Source organism: Hippopotamus amphibius, chromosome 1 (genome assembly GCF_030028045.1).
Source record: "Hippopotamus amphibius kiboko isolate mHipAmp2 chromosome 1, mHipAmp2.hap2, whole genome shotgun sequence".
Taxonomy (NCBI): Eukaryota; Metazoa; Chordata; class Mammalia; order Artiodactyla; family Hippopotamidae; genus Hippopotamus; species Hippopotamus amphibius.
Genome location: NC_080186.1, coordinates 220977592 through 220992411, shown reverse-complemented (window position 1 = coordinate 220992411; position 14820 = coordinate 220977592). Strand labels below are relative to the sequence as shown.

Here is a 14820-nt window from a genome sequence, read left to right as displayed (position 1 = left end):
AATTAATTGTAAGGCCTGCAGGGCTCCACAGCATTCCCACATGCTGTCCCTTGTTACGAGAACTAAGGTATTTTCACAGATTCATTTGGAACAATTTAAATATCTTACTTATTCTTCAATAAGCCAGTACATTCATGATGTAAAACTTAAAAGGAGCATAAGGGAATCCCTTTTTGTCCCCAGCTGTCTAGTTTCTCTCCCCAGGAGCAGCTAGTGTTATCAGTTTCTTTTATGTCCTTCCAGAGGTTATTTTTAAATAAATATGCTGGCCAAATAGGTATATTGGTTATTTTTTCCTTTTAAAAAATAATAGCATATTAAATGCATTGTTGGCAAAATACCTTAGTGATTGTCCATATCAGTGTAGAGTCTACTGATCTGTTTTATAGCTGCATAATATTCCATTAAATGGGTACGCTAAAATTTTTTATTAATCCCACATTGATGCCCACTTTTCCCCAGTGCTTTGTTATTGCAAACCTCTGCAGAGAATACACTTGCACATTGCACGTTTATCACTTGGCAAATACACGAATGTGTCTGGAGGAAAAATATTAAAAGCAGAATTGCTAGGTTGAAGGAAATTGCATATTCCATTTTGATAGATGTCATCAAATTGTACTCCATAAGGGTTGTACCAGTTTATATGCCCAGCGTACACCCTGGAACTTTTTAGACAGTCTGGAAAATGCAAATATGATGCTTAGTTTTAGAACCCAGCAGACGGGGAAGATGGGGTTGGTGCTAAGGGATACGAATGCAGCAGTGTGTAGCAATGATGGGAGGAACTTGCGGCCTCTGGGAGGTAACAGACATTGTTGAGTGTGGTCCGTGGCAGGGCATTGAGTGCTGTGGAGGATTCAGTGTACGTCCTCCTGGGTGACGAAGGGATGCGCATTAAGTCATAGCCTCTCTTTCCTCAGGTGTTTCTTGAAGATGTTTAGGAACTCACCGGCCCCTCCCCTCCTTACTATTGTAGTGAATAGAGAAGGAATTAGAATGGGAACATTGTCTGAGGTCCAGGCTAAGAATGCGGTACCTCATTACTAAGATATTTTCCCCCCAAAGCATAACATACATTCAGTAAAGAGCACTAATCTTGATATACAGTGTGATGAGATTTCACACGTCAACTCTGAAGTAACTACCACTACACCCAAGGGAGAGGCATTTCAAGCGCTCTGAAATGTTCTTTTCTCTCTGGATACCTCCCCTTCCCCCACCACCACTATTTTGATGCCTGTCGCCATATCAGAGTTCTTATAAAATGGAATCATATGGAAATTACTCTGGTGTCTGGCTGCTTTTGCTCACCGAAATGTCCTAACCTTAGAATTTTAAGGCAGTTAGAATTAATCCTGGATTAGGAGACAGCAGAATGTAGCTGAAGATAATTGCTTCTCTACCCTTTCTAAGGGAATTTGGGAGACAGTAGGTACACTCCCTACTATCCTGTCCACACCCAGGGTGAATTAATCTTTGTAAATCAAAGAAGTGGAATGTTGATGCATGCAGAACTTTCAAGGCCGGCTGACACCTTAGTATGCCAAATGAGACCGTCATCTGGTAGCAATATTCAGGCTGGTAAGGATAATCTGTTAGGACTTTTATGCAAGTTGTAGGAATTCACTGGTTCACATAAGGCCCAGAGACTTTGGGCATAGCTAACTTTGGGCATAGCATTATCCAGAGACTCAGAAGCTATCAGGGCTTTTGTTGCTCTGCTGGGTTTATTCTCAGTACAGGTTCTTCTTTGTATCAGGCTGGCCATGCACATTCTCCAGACTGCCCTGATCCTCTAGCACCAGATTCAGAGAATGGAATTTCCTTTCCCAAAACATATATATCATTATCTATTGGAAAGATTCTGATTGGTCCTTTTTGGGTCCAGGAAGGTGGAGTTCTCTGATTGGCAAGGCTTGGATATTCCCCTCAATGATGATGGCAGTTTTAAAATACCGTGTATTTCATGACATCATTCCGACAGTCATGACACTGGTGTGATCATGTATTTTGTTTCACTCTCCTCCCTGATACTGGCTGTCCTCAGAAAAGAGGATTCTTGTGAATGTCTTTTCAGTGCAGTAATTACCTTGAACCACTGCCACGTACTGGGCCAGGTGCCCCTGGGAACACGGAGTTCGTGCTCCCATGGAGGTTGCAGTCCAATAGAGGTGGAAGGAAGTACACAGTAACTGCACTGTCGGGGTGAGATAGGAGCACAGCCATGTGGGGGCGGGGGGTTGTGTGAGAGAGAGAGAGCGAGAGAATAAGACAAGTGTGAAAAGAAGGAAAAAGGGCAGATTTCTGCACCTAGGGGACTGAGTTGTATACTGAGGAAAGTATACAGGTGGTTACTTCTGGGTTGTGCAGATTTTTGACCTGATGGGACTTGTCTCTAAAAGTAGGTTTGAAGATGACTAAGGGTACACATATCCCCTGTTAAATTTATATATACTTTTCTTGCCAAGCATTTCGTTTTTAGCTTTCATGCTGTATCAAATTATCGTTTAGTGTTTGAAAGAGTGTAGGAAGAGGGGAGATGGAAAACTTCTAAGAGGAAGCTTTGGATAATTAGATATTGATATGCTCTAATATGATATCCATAATATAAAATTATGAGAGGAGGCCTGCCTTAATATTTTGTTTTTCTTCTAGTTTCTTTTGCCCTTTAGTGTCCTACCCCTCTGGCCCCCAACTTCTCAAACAAACCCACTGTATTCTAAAGGTTTTGTTCGCCACCTCGAAGCTAGAAGCATAGTACCTGGCCAGAGTATCTAGGAACTCGTTAATCATTGACTCAAAGAGAAAGTCACATTTTCCTTCCCTTAGAAGTAGTATTAACAGAGCACTCAAAGCCATGTTAGCCTGGATAAATTTAGAAAGAAGAAATAAATACCGCCATCCCCCCCAACTACACCCCCCCCAAAGCTTTAGGAATCTATAAGAAATTAATAAGTGTGATTAGAAATCTAAGACTTTCTCAACATTGGAACCAAGCAGTTTTGGATCACCTAGAAAACAGTCCACTTGGTGAATAAAACTCAAGATGACAGTTTCTTTACGTTGAAAGTAATAGCAAAAAAATTCTTCAGACTTTGAAATAGTTGACTTGAATAGCAAGGCCGACGTTGGGGAGGGTCTCAGATGCCTTGTTTCTCCTCTTGCCCTTCTCCAGCTCTGCTACAGGGGAAAGTGCAGCTTTGTATGTCTGTTACTCAGAAGTCGTCTACAGTTGTCACAGCTCTTGGTCTTTTATCCTACATTAGGGTTTGTTTTTCTGCTTGTGGCAGAAACATTATATGCTAATAAAAATCTGATGCAGTATTAAATAACTGGCATTAGAAAAAATAAGTGTAATAATGTTAACTCTTCCATTTCATTCATTCTGCAAGGCTTCAGGATTAACAGCGCAATTTTAAAAAGTTTTAACGAGCTTTCATCTATTACAATATAGTTTTTTTAGTTTAAATTTTCAGGGTTTTTTTTGTTTTGTTTTTCAACACTTTATCTTGAAAAGACAATTGGTATAGAGGCGTCTAAAATTAATATTACCAAGAGCTTATCTCTGAGAGCCTGCCTCCAAAGGTAGATATGTGTGTACTTTCCTCTCCCCACTCAGCATTCCATGGAACTGGAAGAACCTGTTGAAGAGTTGTGGTCCTTATTTTCCTAACAGGCTTTTGTGGAGTAAGGTTAGGTCAATACCTCTTCCAGATGAGCGTGTTTCCCAAAGTGAAATCTTATATCCATTTTACTTAGAAGGTTTACTAATGAGCTCCTCTTACATCAGAGCCTTAATGCTGTGTGTGTGTGTGTGTGTGTGTGTGTGTGTGTGTGTGTGTGTGTGTGTGTGTGTGTGTGTGTGTGTGTGTGTGTGTTGCTGAGCTGAGTGCAGGAAGCTGGGGATCTGCCAGTGCTGGGCAGGTGGCTGCTTCAGTGAATGCGCCCACGTGTAGGTGTCTGCATGCTTACTGTCGCTGCCCCCTGGTCGCAGTGCTCTGACAAAGGGCGGTAGTGTTCACAGACAGATGATTCCTGTTTTGCTAGGATGCCTGAAGTGGCTCAGGAGCTGCCAGTGACTTCACCTGTGGAGGACTTCCGGCAGCCTTATTACAGCAGCAGTGGTAACTTGGAGACCCTTTCAAAAAGGGCTCCCTCGAAGGGCAGAGCAGGAAAGTCAAGGAGATCAGAGCAAGACCACTATGAAACAGACTACACGACGGGCGGCGAGTCCTGCGATGAGCTGGAGGACGACTGGATCAGGTACTGGGGCGCCTCTTGCTGGCACCCCTTGCATATCTGATGGTTGTACAGTCAGGTTTTGGTGGTGTTGCCTCCTCAGCTGGAGTGGGTGGTATAACTTCATTTTTTGCCAACCACGGCTGGAGACAGTTTTTTGTTATATTTTTTCCCTTAGTACTCTTTTGTAATAAAGATTGACCTGGAGGGAATGTGTTTGGCTTAAAAACACTGGCTTAAAAACACTGGCTTAAAAACATGTCTTAAAAACACTTTCACTGCACCCCCACAAAATGTCTGATAAACTTCGCCAGTGCAGTATACTTTTACCAATAGTCACCCAAGAAAGATTTTTCAAATAAATGAAATACAAGTATGGAGGAACTTTATATTACTAACTATAAAATTCCAGACCAGTGCTATGGCTTTCCTTTGGCGTTTACTTTTAAGTTAAGCTTTCAAGAGGAGACCAGAGATTCTTTTAAAAATTTAATCCAGAGGACTTTGGCAAATGGTTTTGTAAACAATTGAGTTAACAGCTTAGTGTTGTGGTTAAATTACTTTGTGTGTCAGTGGTTTTGTTATAGTCCATCATCACCAGCTGTACTCGTGTGTGACCCGTAGCCTTTTTTAGCTCACGTATTCTCAGGAATGGGACACAAATCAGAAACATTTGCAGTGTGAATTGTGGTTAATCAGAACATTGCTTCTCAAGGTATTAGGAGGGATGGATAGGGCAAGTATAGCTAGAAATCCCTTACTCACTGGTGGCTCTCATATTTCATCTCCCCCTTCCTGCTCAAGAGTTTTGGCCTAGTTCAGTCATCTATCTATAAAATAGTTGCGTATCTTGCATCAATGCAAGAATTAAATGAAAACGTTTAGAAATTTCGAATTCTTATTTCCCTTCTGAGCAAATCATTTAATTTCTCCCCTCTGTAAAATGAAGATATTTAGACTGTCTTAGATATAACATGTAAAATTCCATGTTACTATGAAGTCACTCAGTCCTGTGACACAACTCAGAGAGTTTCCTCAGTGGATCATGGGTGGTTAATAGCATCACTGTCATATGTAAAGAATAGCTGGCATATTAAGAGATACGAGTGATAACAGAACTTCAGGGTTTTTTTCATAGTTTAACAGATTGCCAGATTACTTTTACAGTGAGTGTGCATTTTCATACATGTACCTTTTATTGTCTACTTTTACAATCAAAGTAATTTCCGTTAAGGAAAAACAAGACACCACCCCCACCCCCAAAATGCTCAAAACAGTCTGAAAACTGTACGTCATCGCACAAAACAGCCAGCTGCCAGTCAGTGCTCTGCCCCTGAAGTAGTGAAAATATCCTTTGTGTTCCACAAGTACACTTTTTGGCTTTAAATATAAGTATCCATTCTCATGTGGTGGTGTATATTCAGAATAAATGATTTCCTAAGACCACCCTGAAATATCATAAATGATTTTCAACTTATTTCTAAAAATCAGTAGGCATAGTTTTTTTGTTTGTTTTTTTACAATAAACTGCATATATTTAGAGTGTACAATTTGGTATCCCAGTCTCCCAGTTCATTCCCCCCCAACCCTCCCCACTTTCCCCACTTCGTGTCCATTTGTTTGTTCTCTACATCTGTGTCTCTGTTTCTGAGTAGGCATAGTTTTTTTAAAAAACATGAGCAGCGGTGTAAAAAGCATAATCATCCTTATACTGCCTTTTCTTTTTTTAATTGTGGTGCACGGGGCTTAGTTGCTCCGCGGCATGTGGGATCTTCCCGGAGCAGGGATCAAACCCGTGTCCCCTACAATGGCAGGCGGATTCTCAACCACTGCGCCACCTAGGAAGCCCAGCATAATTATTCTTAAAAGGACTTCCTTGCCTGCCACATTCCTCTACCTATAAGCAATAACAACAAAAACAAAACCAAGAGGATGTCATTCTCCACATCCCACCAGCTTCATTATCATTGAGGAAGAAGCACTGGATCTTAGGTCTGTTAAGGATACATAAGTAATCATTTTCTCACTGAATTTTTAGGGAATATCCACCTATCACTTCAGATCACCAAAGACAGCTCTACAAGAGAAGTTTTGACACTGGCCTGCAGGAATACAAGAGCTTACAAGCAGAGCTTGATGAGATCAATAAAGAACTCTCTCGTCTGGATAAAGAGCTGGATGACTATAGAGAAGAGAGTGAAGAGTACATGGTAAATTCAAACCTGATAATTATATATGACAGGATTTTATTCTAATCTATGGAGCTACATTATCCTTTACACTAATACTCATATACTGTAATACTGATACAGATTTTGCTAGTAATTATCAAACTGTAATTTCATTGACGAGTAATTGAAATGAAGTCCTGGATTAGGCTTTCCAAATTGAAGAGTGTACTAATGTAGTTCAGAATTACAAAGCGATAGTCTATGTATATGTATCACTTCGTATTTAAAAGAAAATAGCTACATTATTTTTTCTATTTATAAAACAAAGTTCATTCTTTCTGTAAAAATTTCAAATAATACAGAATTGCATACGGGAAAATAAATTGCCTTAAATTTTGTCACCAAAATATTAGTTGTTAAAATGTCCCCTCCGTGCAGAAGTGCACTTGAGACACACAATCTTTGATAGTCATAAGTTTTACTTATATCCTTCCTGCTTTTTACTTAATAGTAGTTTATAGCGTGTGTTTTTTTGTTTTTTGTTTTTTTTCCCGTGATCACCTGGCTGGGGTAGTGTTTGTCCATAGTAAAGTTACTCTTTATTTTTTAACCCCCCCCCCCCCCCCCATATTGTACTCTTTGGAAGGAAGTCACTGTGTGTAGATCACACTTAAGGAATGGGGAACTATGCTCCAGTTCTTCAAAGGCGGTATACCTGCACAAATTATCTGGAATTCATCTGCATGGGAAATTTGTCACTTCCTCCCATTCGTTTTATCGTTTATGTCAGTATAGACTCATGGATACCTGTTTTATACTTTGGGTTATAATCCAACACTACTTAGTTGTATGGCTTGAATTGTTTTAGCAAGGACCATTGGGAGCTCTTTCCGTTGTCTCCTGTGTTTCTTTGACATACCCCCACCATTGTGAAGATTTTTCTTTTTAAATACTTTCTGGCACTGCATATATCCTGCTTTTTTATTCTGTAGTAATTTATGGTTATCATTGCATGTCAGTAATAAAGGTCTACTTACTGAGAAGATATTTTTATAAGTTAAAAAATAACTCCACACAGTTTTCAATTTCGTGGTTGTAGCATAATTTACTTGAGTCATCCTCTGTGAATAGACATTTAGGTGTGTCTCCTCCCGCCACACATACACTCTGCCCCTACTAGTATTACACTGGTGAACCTCTCCATCCTTGTTCGCTGATCTGCTTATCTGCTAGATTGAATTCCAGAATGTGAAACTCCTGAGTCATAGGTTGTGTACATTTAAACTTCTGTTGTGAAACTGCCCTCCAGAAAGATTACATCAACTGTATTCCCCCTACTAACGCTCTAGAGGCTCCTCTACTCACATCTTATTAACATTTTGTGTCTGAAAATTTACCACCTTGTGTCTTAGATACCAGTATTTAAACTTTCCTCTCATATCATGTATTCACGGGAATTTCATCGTCCTTTTATGAAATACCCTTTGGCGTTTTTAATTGGGGTTATCTGCTTTCCGGTTTTGAAGTTTTTGCTTCTTATGTACTTTGATTTATTATTTTCTTTTATGGCTTCTCTATGGTATCAGAAACCTTACTCAATCCAATCAATACTTATTCATTGTTACTGTGTCCTTCATGTGGAAGTGCTGAGGTTAGAAAGGTAAATCATGTTTTCACCCTCAAGGAGCTCATATTCAAAGAAACTGATACCTAAACAACTTCGACAATGGGACTAATGCCATATTTACATTATGTATAGAAAGTATTGTAATTAACTGCTCTGAGAAGGAATAAAGTCTGCTGAAGACCTGGGGAGTTGAGGAGAGGCTTCACTGGGAGGTAACCACCACAGATTCTCCAGACAGTAGGGGAAGTACATGAGAACAACTCTTAAGGGGAACATGATGGAAATCTAGAAGCATTAACATGCTTAAAATTTTAAAGGACTTGCACTGAGGCTGGGAAGGTAGGAGACTAGATTAGTAGAGAATTTTTTTTTTAATTTATTATTTTTTGGGGGGGGTATACCAAGTTCAATCATCTGTTTTTATACACATATCCCCGTATTCCCTCCCTCCCTCGACTCCCCCACCACCCTCCCTCGAGTCCCCCCCATAGTAGAGAATTTAATGTGGTGTTCAGACCAGTTTTATAATGGGATGTAACCTAATCAGAGCCGTGCTTTACGAAAAACATCTCTGGGGGCCATGTAGCACATGGACTGTGCTGGGAGTCCATGGGGAGAGATGAGAGCCAGCAGAACAAATAGTTACCTGCCTGTGTGAATGGAGCGTGAGAAGTATCTTAATGTCATAAATTTCCTGTAACTGGATTCCTTCAGGCCCTCCTACTGACCATAATAGTTTTGAGAACTTTAAGACTTCATTATTTTAATTCCCTATATTTTTGTCATAAGATGACATTTTTAGCTCCAAAATATAACATCAGGGGTGTAATTTTTGAAAGAGAAAATGCCCCACTAAACATATTCCTTTGTTTCTCATTAATAGGCTGCTGCTGATGAATACAATAGACTGAAACAAGTGAAGGGGGTGAGTATCCCAGATGGTAAGATTCTTTTAGGAAGAACCTTTCTGTTATGTGTTTTTCATTTAACCTTTAGAATGACTCTGAATACCCTGTCACACATGCACTGATTATAGACGACAGGCCCTGTAAATGCAAGATGAAAACTATAAGAAGTTAGAACCTTAATTTCATTTGTTTGCAGCTACAACCACTACTGATTCAAAAAAAAAAATTTTTTTTAGGTTGAAGTATACATACAGAAAAGTACACAGGTCATAAATATACAACTTGGTAAATTTTCATGAAGTAATCACACACCTTTGTACCTGGCACCCCAATAAAGAACTACATTTGCTAGCAGCCCTTGTATGCTTGTCCAGTTTTAACACACCCCAGGGGTAACCACCATCCTTAAGTTCTAACATCATGGATTAGTATTGCCTGTTTTGAACTTTATGTAAATAGAATCATACAGTATGTAATTTGTGTGTGATTTCTTTTGCTCAGTATTGTTTGTGAGAACCATTCCTGTGGTGGCATGCAGCCGTGGTTCATTTTTTAAGTGTCTGTGCACCTGGGCACACATTTGCTAGGTATATACGTAGGTGTGAAATGGCAGGGTCAGTGAGCAAGTGGGGATCCAGCCGGGGGTGGGGACTGTCAGCAGTGTCCCTGGCTTGTGCCAATTTGCATTCCCACCAGCAGTGTGAATTCCTATTGCTCTGTATCCTTGCCAACACTAGGCATCATCAGCCTTTTTTTTTTTTTCTTTTTGGCCACACTGCGTGGCTTGTGGGATTGTGGTTCCCCGATCAAGGGTTAAACCCGGGCCCTCAGCAGTGAAAGTGCCGAGTCTTAACCACTGGACGACCAGGGAATTCCCAGAGTTAATTAACTAATTAATTGTTAGGAACTTATTTATTATTTATTTTTTGTTTTTGGCTGCGCACGTGGCTTTCTCTAGTTGCAGCGAGAGGGGGCTACTCTTCGTTGCTGTGCACAGACTTCTCATTGTGGTGGCTTCTCTTGTTGCAGGGTACGGGCTCTAGGCTCGAGGACTTCAGTAGTTATGGCACTTGGGCTTCAGTAGTTGTGGCACACAGTCTTAGTTGCTCTGCGACATGTGGGATCTTCCCAGACTAGAGATCGAACCCATGTCCCCTGCATTGACAGGCGGATTCTCAACCACTGCACCACCGTGGAAGTCCCAACGTCATGAATTTAAATTCAAGAGTTTAAAAGTGTACATAGTAAAATTTTCTCTCTCATTCCCTATTTACCCAGTTTCCTTATGCTAAGTCAACCCATATCACCAGTTTCTAGTTTTGCTGATTTTTTTGCTAAGGTGATATAAAAGAAAAAGGTGGATAAATTTTCTTGGATAAAAGGTGGATAAAATTTCTTGTAAAACTCAGAAAATACGATTGAGCAAAGAGAATCAGCTGCTCATGTGGTTAGAGATACCGCCAGGTGCCTTATGCATGTTACTTCACTTAACACTCCCTGCAGTTCTGTATGACTAAGACTCTCTTTTATTGTTGTTGTTCACCTCTGCCTTCCCAGCAGATAACACATAATTCGTTTTTATTTTGTTAAATTTACCAGATTCTTTTTTTTTCCCCTCTTTTTTAGTCTGTGGATTACAAAAGCAAGAGGGATTATTGCAAGCAGTTGAAGAGCAAATTGTCACACATTAAGAAGATGGTTGGAGATTATGATCGACAGAAAACATAGACGGCAGATGACACGTCCTTAGAGAGGTTAAGAAGTATCTCACTGACATCTCTGCAATGTTGTCAGGAGTCCGAGTGACTTTGGACTCTTAACCTGGGAGGCCAAATCTTTGTGATCATTACAGAGTTTTTGGTAGCTTTAATAACATCAGTATTGAAGCATTTTATAAATAGCTTTTGATAATCAACTGGGCTGAACACTCCGAGTAAGGATTTTATGCTTTAAACATGGGTTCTTGTATTAAGAACTATTGTTTGAAATTTTTAAACCTGTAAGGAAGGTCCTGGAGTGGACTGTGCTGTGAACTTTCACACCCTAGGCAATCAGGTCTTAATACCTAACTGTGCTCATTGGGTCTTGTAGGGGATAATTTAATCCTCCCAGAGTTCTCCCTTCAGATAACTGTTACTGATAATCATTTATTTTCAGATAAGGAAACTGGGCCCCTGCAGTCAAGTCTCTGAAGTGAAGCTACTTGTTGCCTAGCTTGCAGTTTTGGTTAAGTCTGTTTTATGACTCCATTGATAAAGTTCCTGTCCTTTTCCTATTTTAGCTACTATGGATACTCGGGTCCTACCAGCCTCCCTATTGATTTTTTTCTGTGAATAAATGCTTAAGAGCTCTTTATTTCATGTTATCCTGGTAATAAATATCATGTAAAAGTAACAAATGTGTGAAATTTGAAGATTGTAAATATATGTTTACTTTTTAAAAATCAGAGTTTTAACCTGCTGGTTAGAATTTTGTTGTGTATTTTTAAATCCTTTTTCTCTTTTATGGTTTACAGACTTTTTCTTAAACCAACTAGGCTTTTCCATTATATCAAAGTATCCAATTACATTTATCATTCAATTGTGACTTGAATTGTATCTTATGGGAATGTTCAAGTTTTGTACATATTTTATAATTATTAAACCTGGTGTTTTCTTTCCATAATATATACCTTTTTGACATCATCAGTGCTGTTAATATTAAGCTATGGAAAACTGCACTCAGAAGTTGTATCTGTTATTGTTTTAAACTGTTTTGGGTGCTGTGCTGGTTGGCAGTTTCCTAAGTCCTTTGCCTAACAGAAGGCTGATTTGTCTGGAAGTGGACGCCAGTATCATAAAACACCAAATTACTTCAAATGGTGCCCTTAAATCTCAGCATTTTTTTTTTAATTCAAATCTTTCCTGGTAAAGTAAAATGAGCTGATAATACTGGATATGTAGCTACCCTAGTCGATTGTGGTTATCCCCTTAGTTTAGAACTCTCATTTAAGTATATTGTTTTTGATATATAAGCCTGAATAATTTTCCAAAGATAAACTTTTTTTTTTTGGCGCACGGGCTTAGTTGCTCTGTGGCATGTGGGATCTTCCTGTAGCGGGGATCAAACCCGTATCCTCTGCATTGGCAGGCGGATTCTCAACCACTGCGCCACCTAGGAAGCCTCTCCAAAGATACACTTTTAAATAAGGTTTCCATTATAACACTGATTCGTTTCTTCAAGTTGAAGAAATTCTTAATTCTCTATGTGCTGCACATACTTACTACAGAAAGTAATAAATAGTTTGTTTTTCATGCCTTTTGGATTCATACCAAATGGTAAGGACTCTGTTGAGCAACTTCATTGATTTTTACACATGTTAAAATTTAAACTCTGTTCTTGGAAGTCAGCATACTTAGTTTATGAAGGCAAGTTTGCCAGTGTTGTGACAAAATAAAACCATTCGGCTGAATGCAGAGAATCAAATAGCATGAGTTTGCGTTGTAAAATTGTGCCATAAAATTGGACTTTGAAAGTTAAAAAAGTCATTTTTCAGATGTGGTCTTTACACTAACGACCACTTCAGGGGCCAGGATCACAGTGTTTGGGGGTGGGGGTTGGCATTTTTCTTTCTTCCTTTTTTTTTTTGGCCATGCCACACGGCTGAATCACAGAGTCCTAACCACTGGACCACCAGGGAATCCCCCTGAGGGGTTGGCATTAACCAGAGGGACGTAACTTTGAAAAACAACTCAGGCAATTTTCTAGTCTGGAAAAGAGCGGTTTGGATTAGATTTCAGAGGTCTCTTCCATCTCTGACCTTCTGTAGTTATGTTTGCATTCTGCTTTCTGCTGTAAACCATTGTTCCAAAGATTTTGTTAAAAAAGCATGTGGTTCATCTGATGAAGGTTCACAGCATAAAGTGATTCCCTTACACGTGTGATGCTGGACTACAAGTAGATAAGATCAATATTTTAATTTCTCTTTATTTTGAAAAATTTAAAGCAATACAGAAAACTATGAACATGTAAACCCACCACCTGGAAATAACAGGTGTTAATATTTTGTCATATATGCTTTGTATTTTTTGGAATAAATTTAAATCTGTAAGTATTTATAGTAAAAGTTACATTGTATACACATATATGGAATTTCATTTAATCCTTATAACAATCTATGGACATAGAACCATTTCTCATTCTCATTTTACAGAAGAGGAAACTAATGATTTGATAGGTTAACTGGTCCATTGTCTCGTTACCAAGTGACTAAACTAGGATTGGAATGGTCTGTTGGGATATAAGCTTCTATACTCCCATTCTATTGATAGGTTGACTTTGTTAGTAAATTAATGGGTTGGATAAGGTGGGATTGCTCTGTCTGCTGTTATTAATCCCATTATAATTTTGAGTGCGTTTACCCTTGAACAGCTTGGGTTTGAGCTGCTTGGGTCTCCTTACACGTGGATTTTTTTTTCACTCAATACATACTATGGTACTACACGATCTATGGACACAGAAGGCCGACTGTAAAGTTACATGTTTGGGTTTTTGACTGCTCAGAGGGTCATGCCCCTAACTCCCCTCATTGTTTGAGGGTTATCTGTACTTTTAATTAGCATGAAGTGCTTCATGTAGAAGATCTGAAGTATTTGCAAAGGTCTGAATGGGTATGTGTGGGAAGACATTCAGAAGTCTTTCTGAAACCTTGTAAATGTTACTAAAAGTAATTAAAGTATGTGGGCCAAGTGACTGGATGCAGAATGTCCTGCTTGAGCAGTGGAGGAGCTAAGGGTGCTGGGCGTGGAGACCATGGGGGCATAGGCTACCATGGAAACAGAATATTGACCCTCTCTGGGGACGCAGCCCCTTTCTCACTTGCACAGCTCATATCACCCTGTTTGGCCCCGGAGGATGGCTGGTTAGCCAGAGACGGGTAAGATTCCTCAGGGGAGGAACAACCTAAGACAGGCACAGTCGCAGAGGGGCCAACAGGGGTGGGGCACAGACCCCTCCCTCATCCTTCAGAGAGAGGTCTCCTGCCCCCAGGGCTGCTTTGCTCTCCACCCCCAGCTCATATCTGCACCCTGCTCAGATCCACACCTGCTCAAATCGAACCCAGGAGGCAAACAAAGATCATTGCCCCAGTCATGTGAGGCCTTTGTGTGTTTATTTCAAAGATAGCCTTGTTTATGGGACTAAACTGGAAGCGTTAGACCCTTAGGCTATGCCAAGAACTCGATAAAAGCAACGTGGGATCAATCAGCAAGGCTCTTGATCCCAGAGGTCTTGAGTCCCCCGGTCCCATCTTTCTCTTAAATCTGTGTCTGTGTTTTATTTAAGCTTGCGGCACACCCATCACTCACCTCGAGTCGCCGAGCTGGTCTCTGCAGGTATGCATGTGTAAAGAAGGATCAAGGCAGAAAAGTGCTTTAATCATGGCTCCAGGGACCTTCACTTAAGTTGGGATTGAAGCAGACAATCTCCCTACTTAAGCATTGGGATGGAAGTGTCTCCCATCTGGACATATGCAAAGGCTCAGCTGGAGGAATCAGAATTTAAATTCAATCTGCTAGCAGCTCATGGTTCTACTATACTATGTCACTTGTTATTTCAAAGGACAGATAAATTAGATGGAGGAATCCATGACATCCCTTGTGTTTCTTCTAATGGGAATAGTTTTCATGAACAAAAATGCCCAAGTAACTTAAGTAGTTTTTAGAAAACATGTTAAAATAATGCCATTTTGGAGTTAGAAAAAGAACTTGGACACACAACCAGGATTTTTTTTGTGACTGCAACAAAACCTAGAAGGGTGTCCCTCTAAAAATTTCAGTTGCTGCCACAGGACCTCTTGCTTTCGCTGCATGTGTGTCCTATTATTGTTGCTTTG

At 39.9% G+C, this 14820-nt stretch overlaps 1 protein-coding gene across 8 annotated transcripts in view; it reads left to right on the top strand.

Moving 5' to 3' along the window:
• OCLN (occludin) overlaps positions 1–13041 on the top strand; it is a 47648-nt gene extending 34607 nt beyond the window's left edge. For all 8 annotated transcript variants that reach the window (XM_057741634.1, XM_057741612.1, XM_057741626.1 and 5 more), the window contains 4 exons: positions 4051–4266; positions 6281–6452; positions 8924–8965; positions 10575–13041. In XM_057741634.1, coding sequence (XP_057597617.1) covers positions 4051–4266; positions 6281–6452; positions 8924–8965; positions 10575–10676 — 532 coding nt within the window. In that variant the 3' untranslated portion in view covers positions 10677–13041. The remainder of the gene's footprint in view (positions 1–4050; positions 4267–6280; positions 6453–8923; positions 8966–10574) is intronic.
• Positions 13042–14820: the final 1779 nt, after the last annotated feature.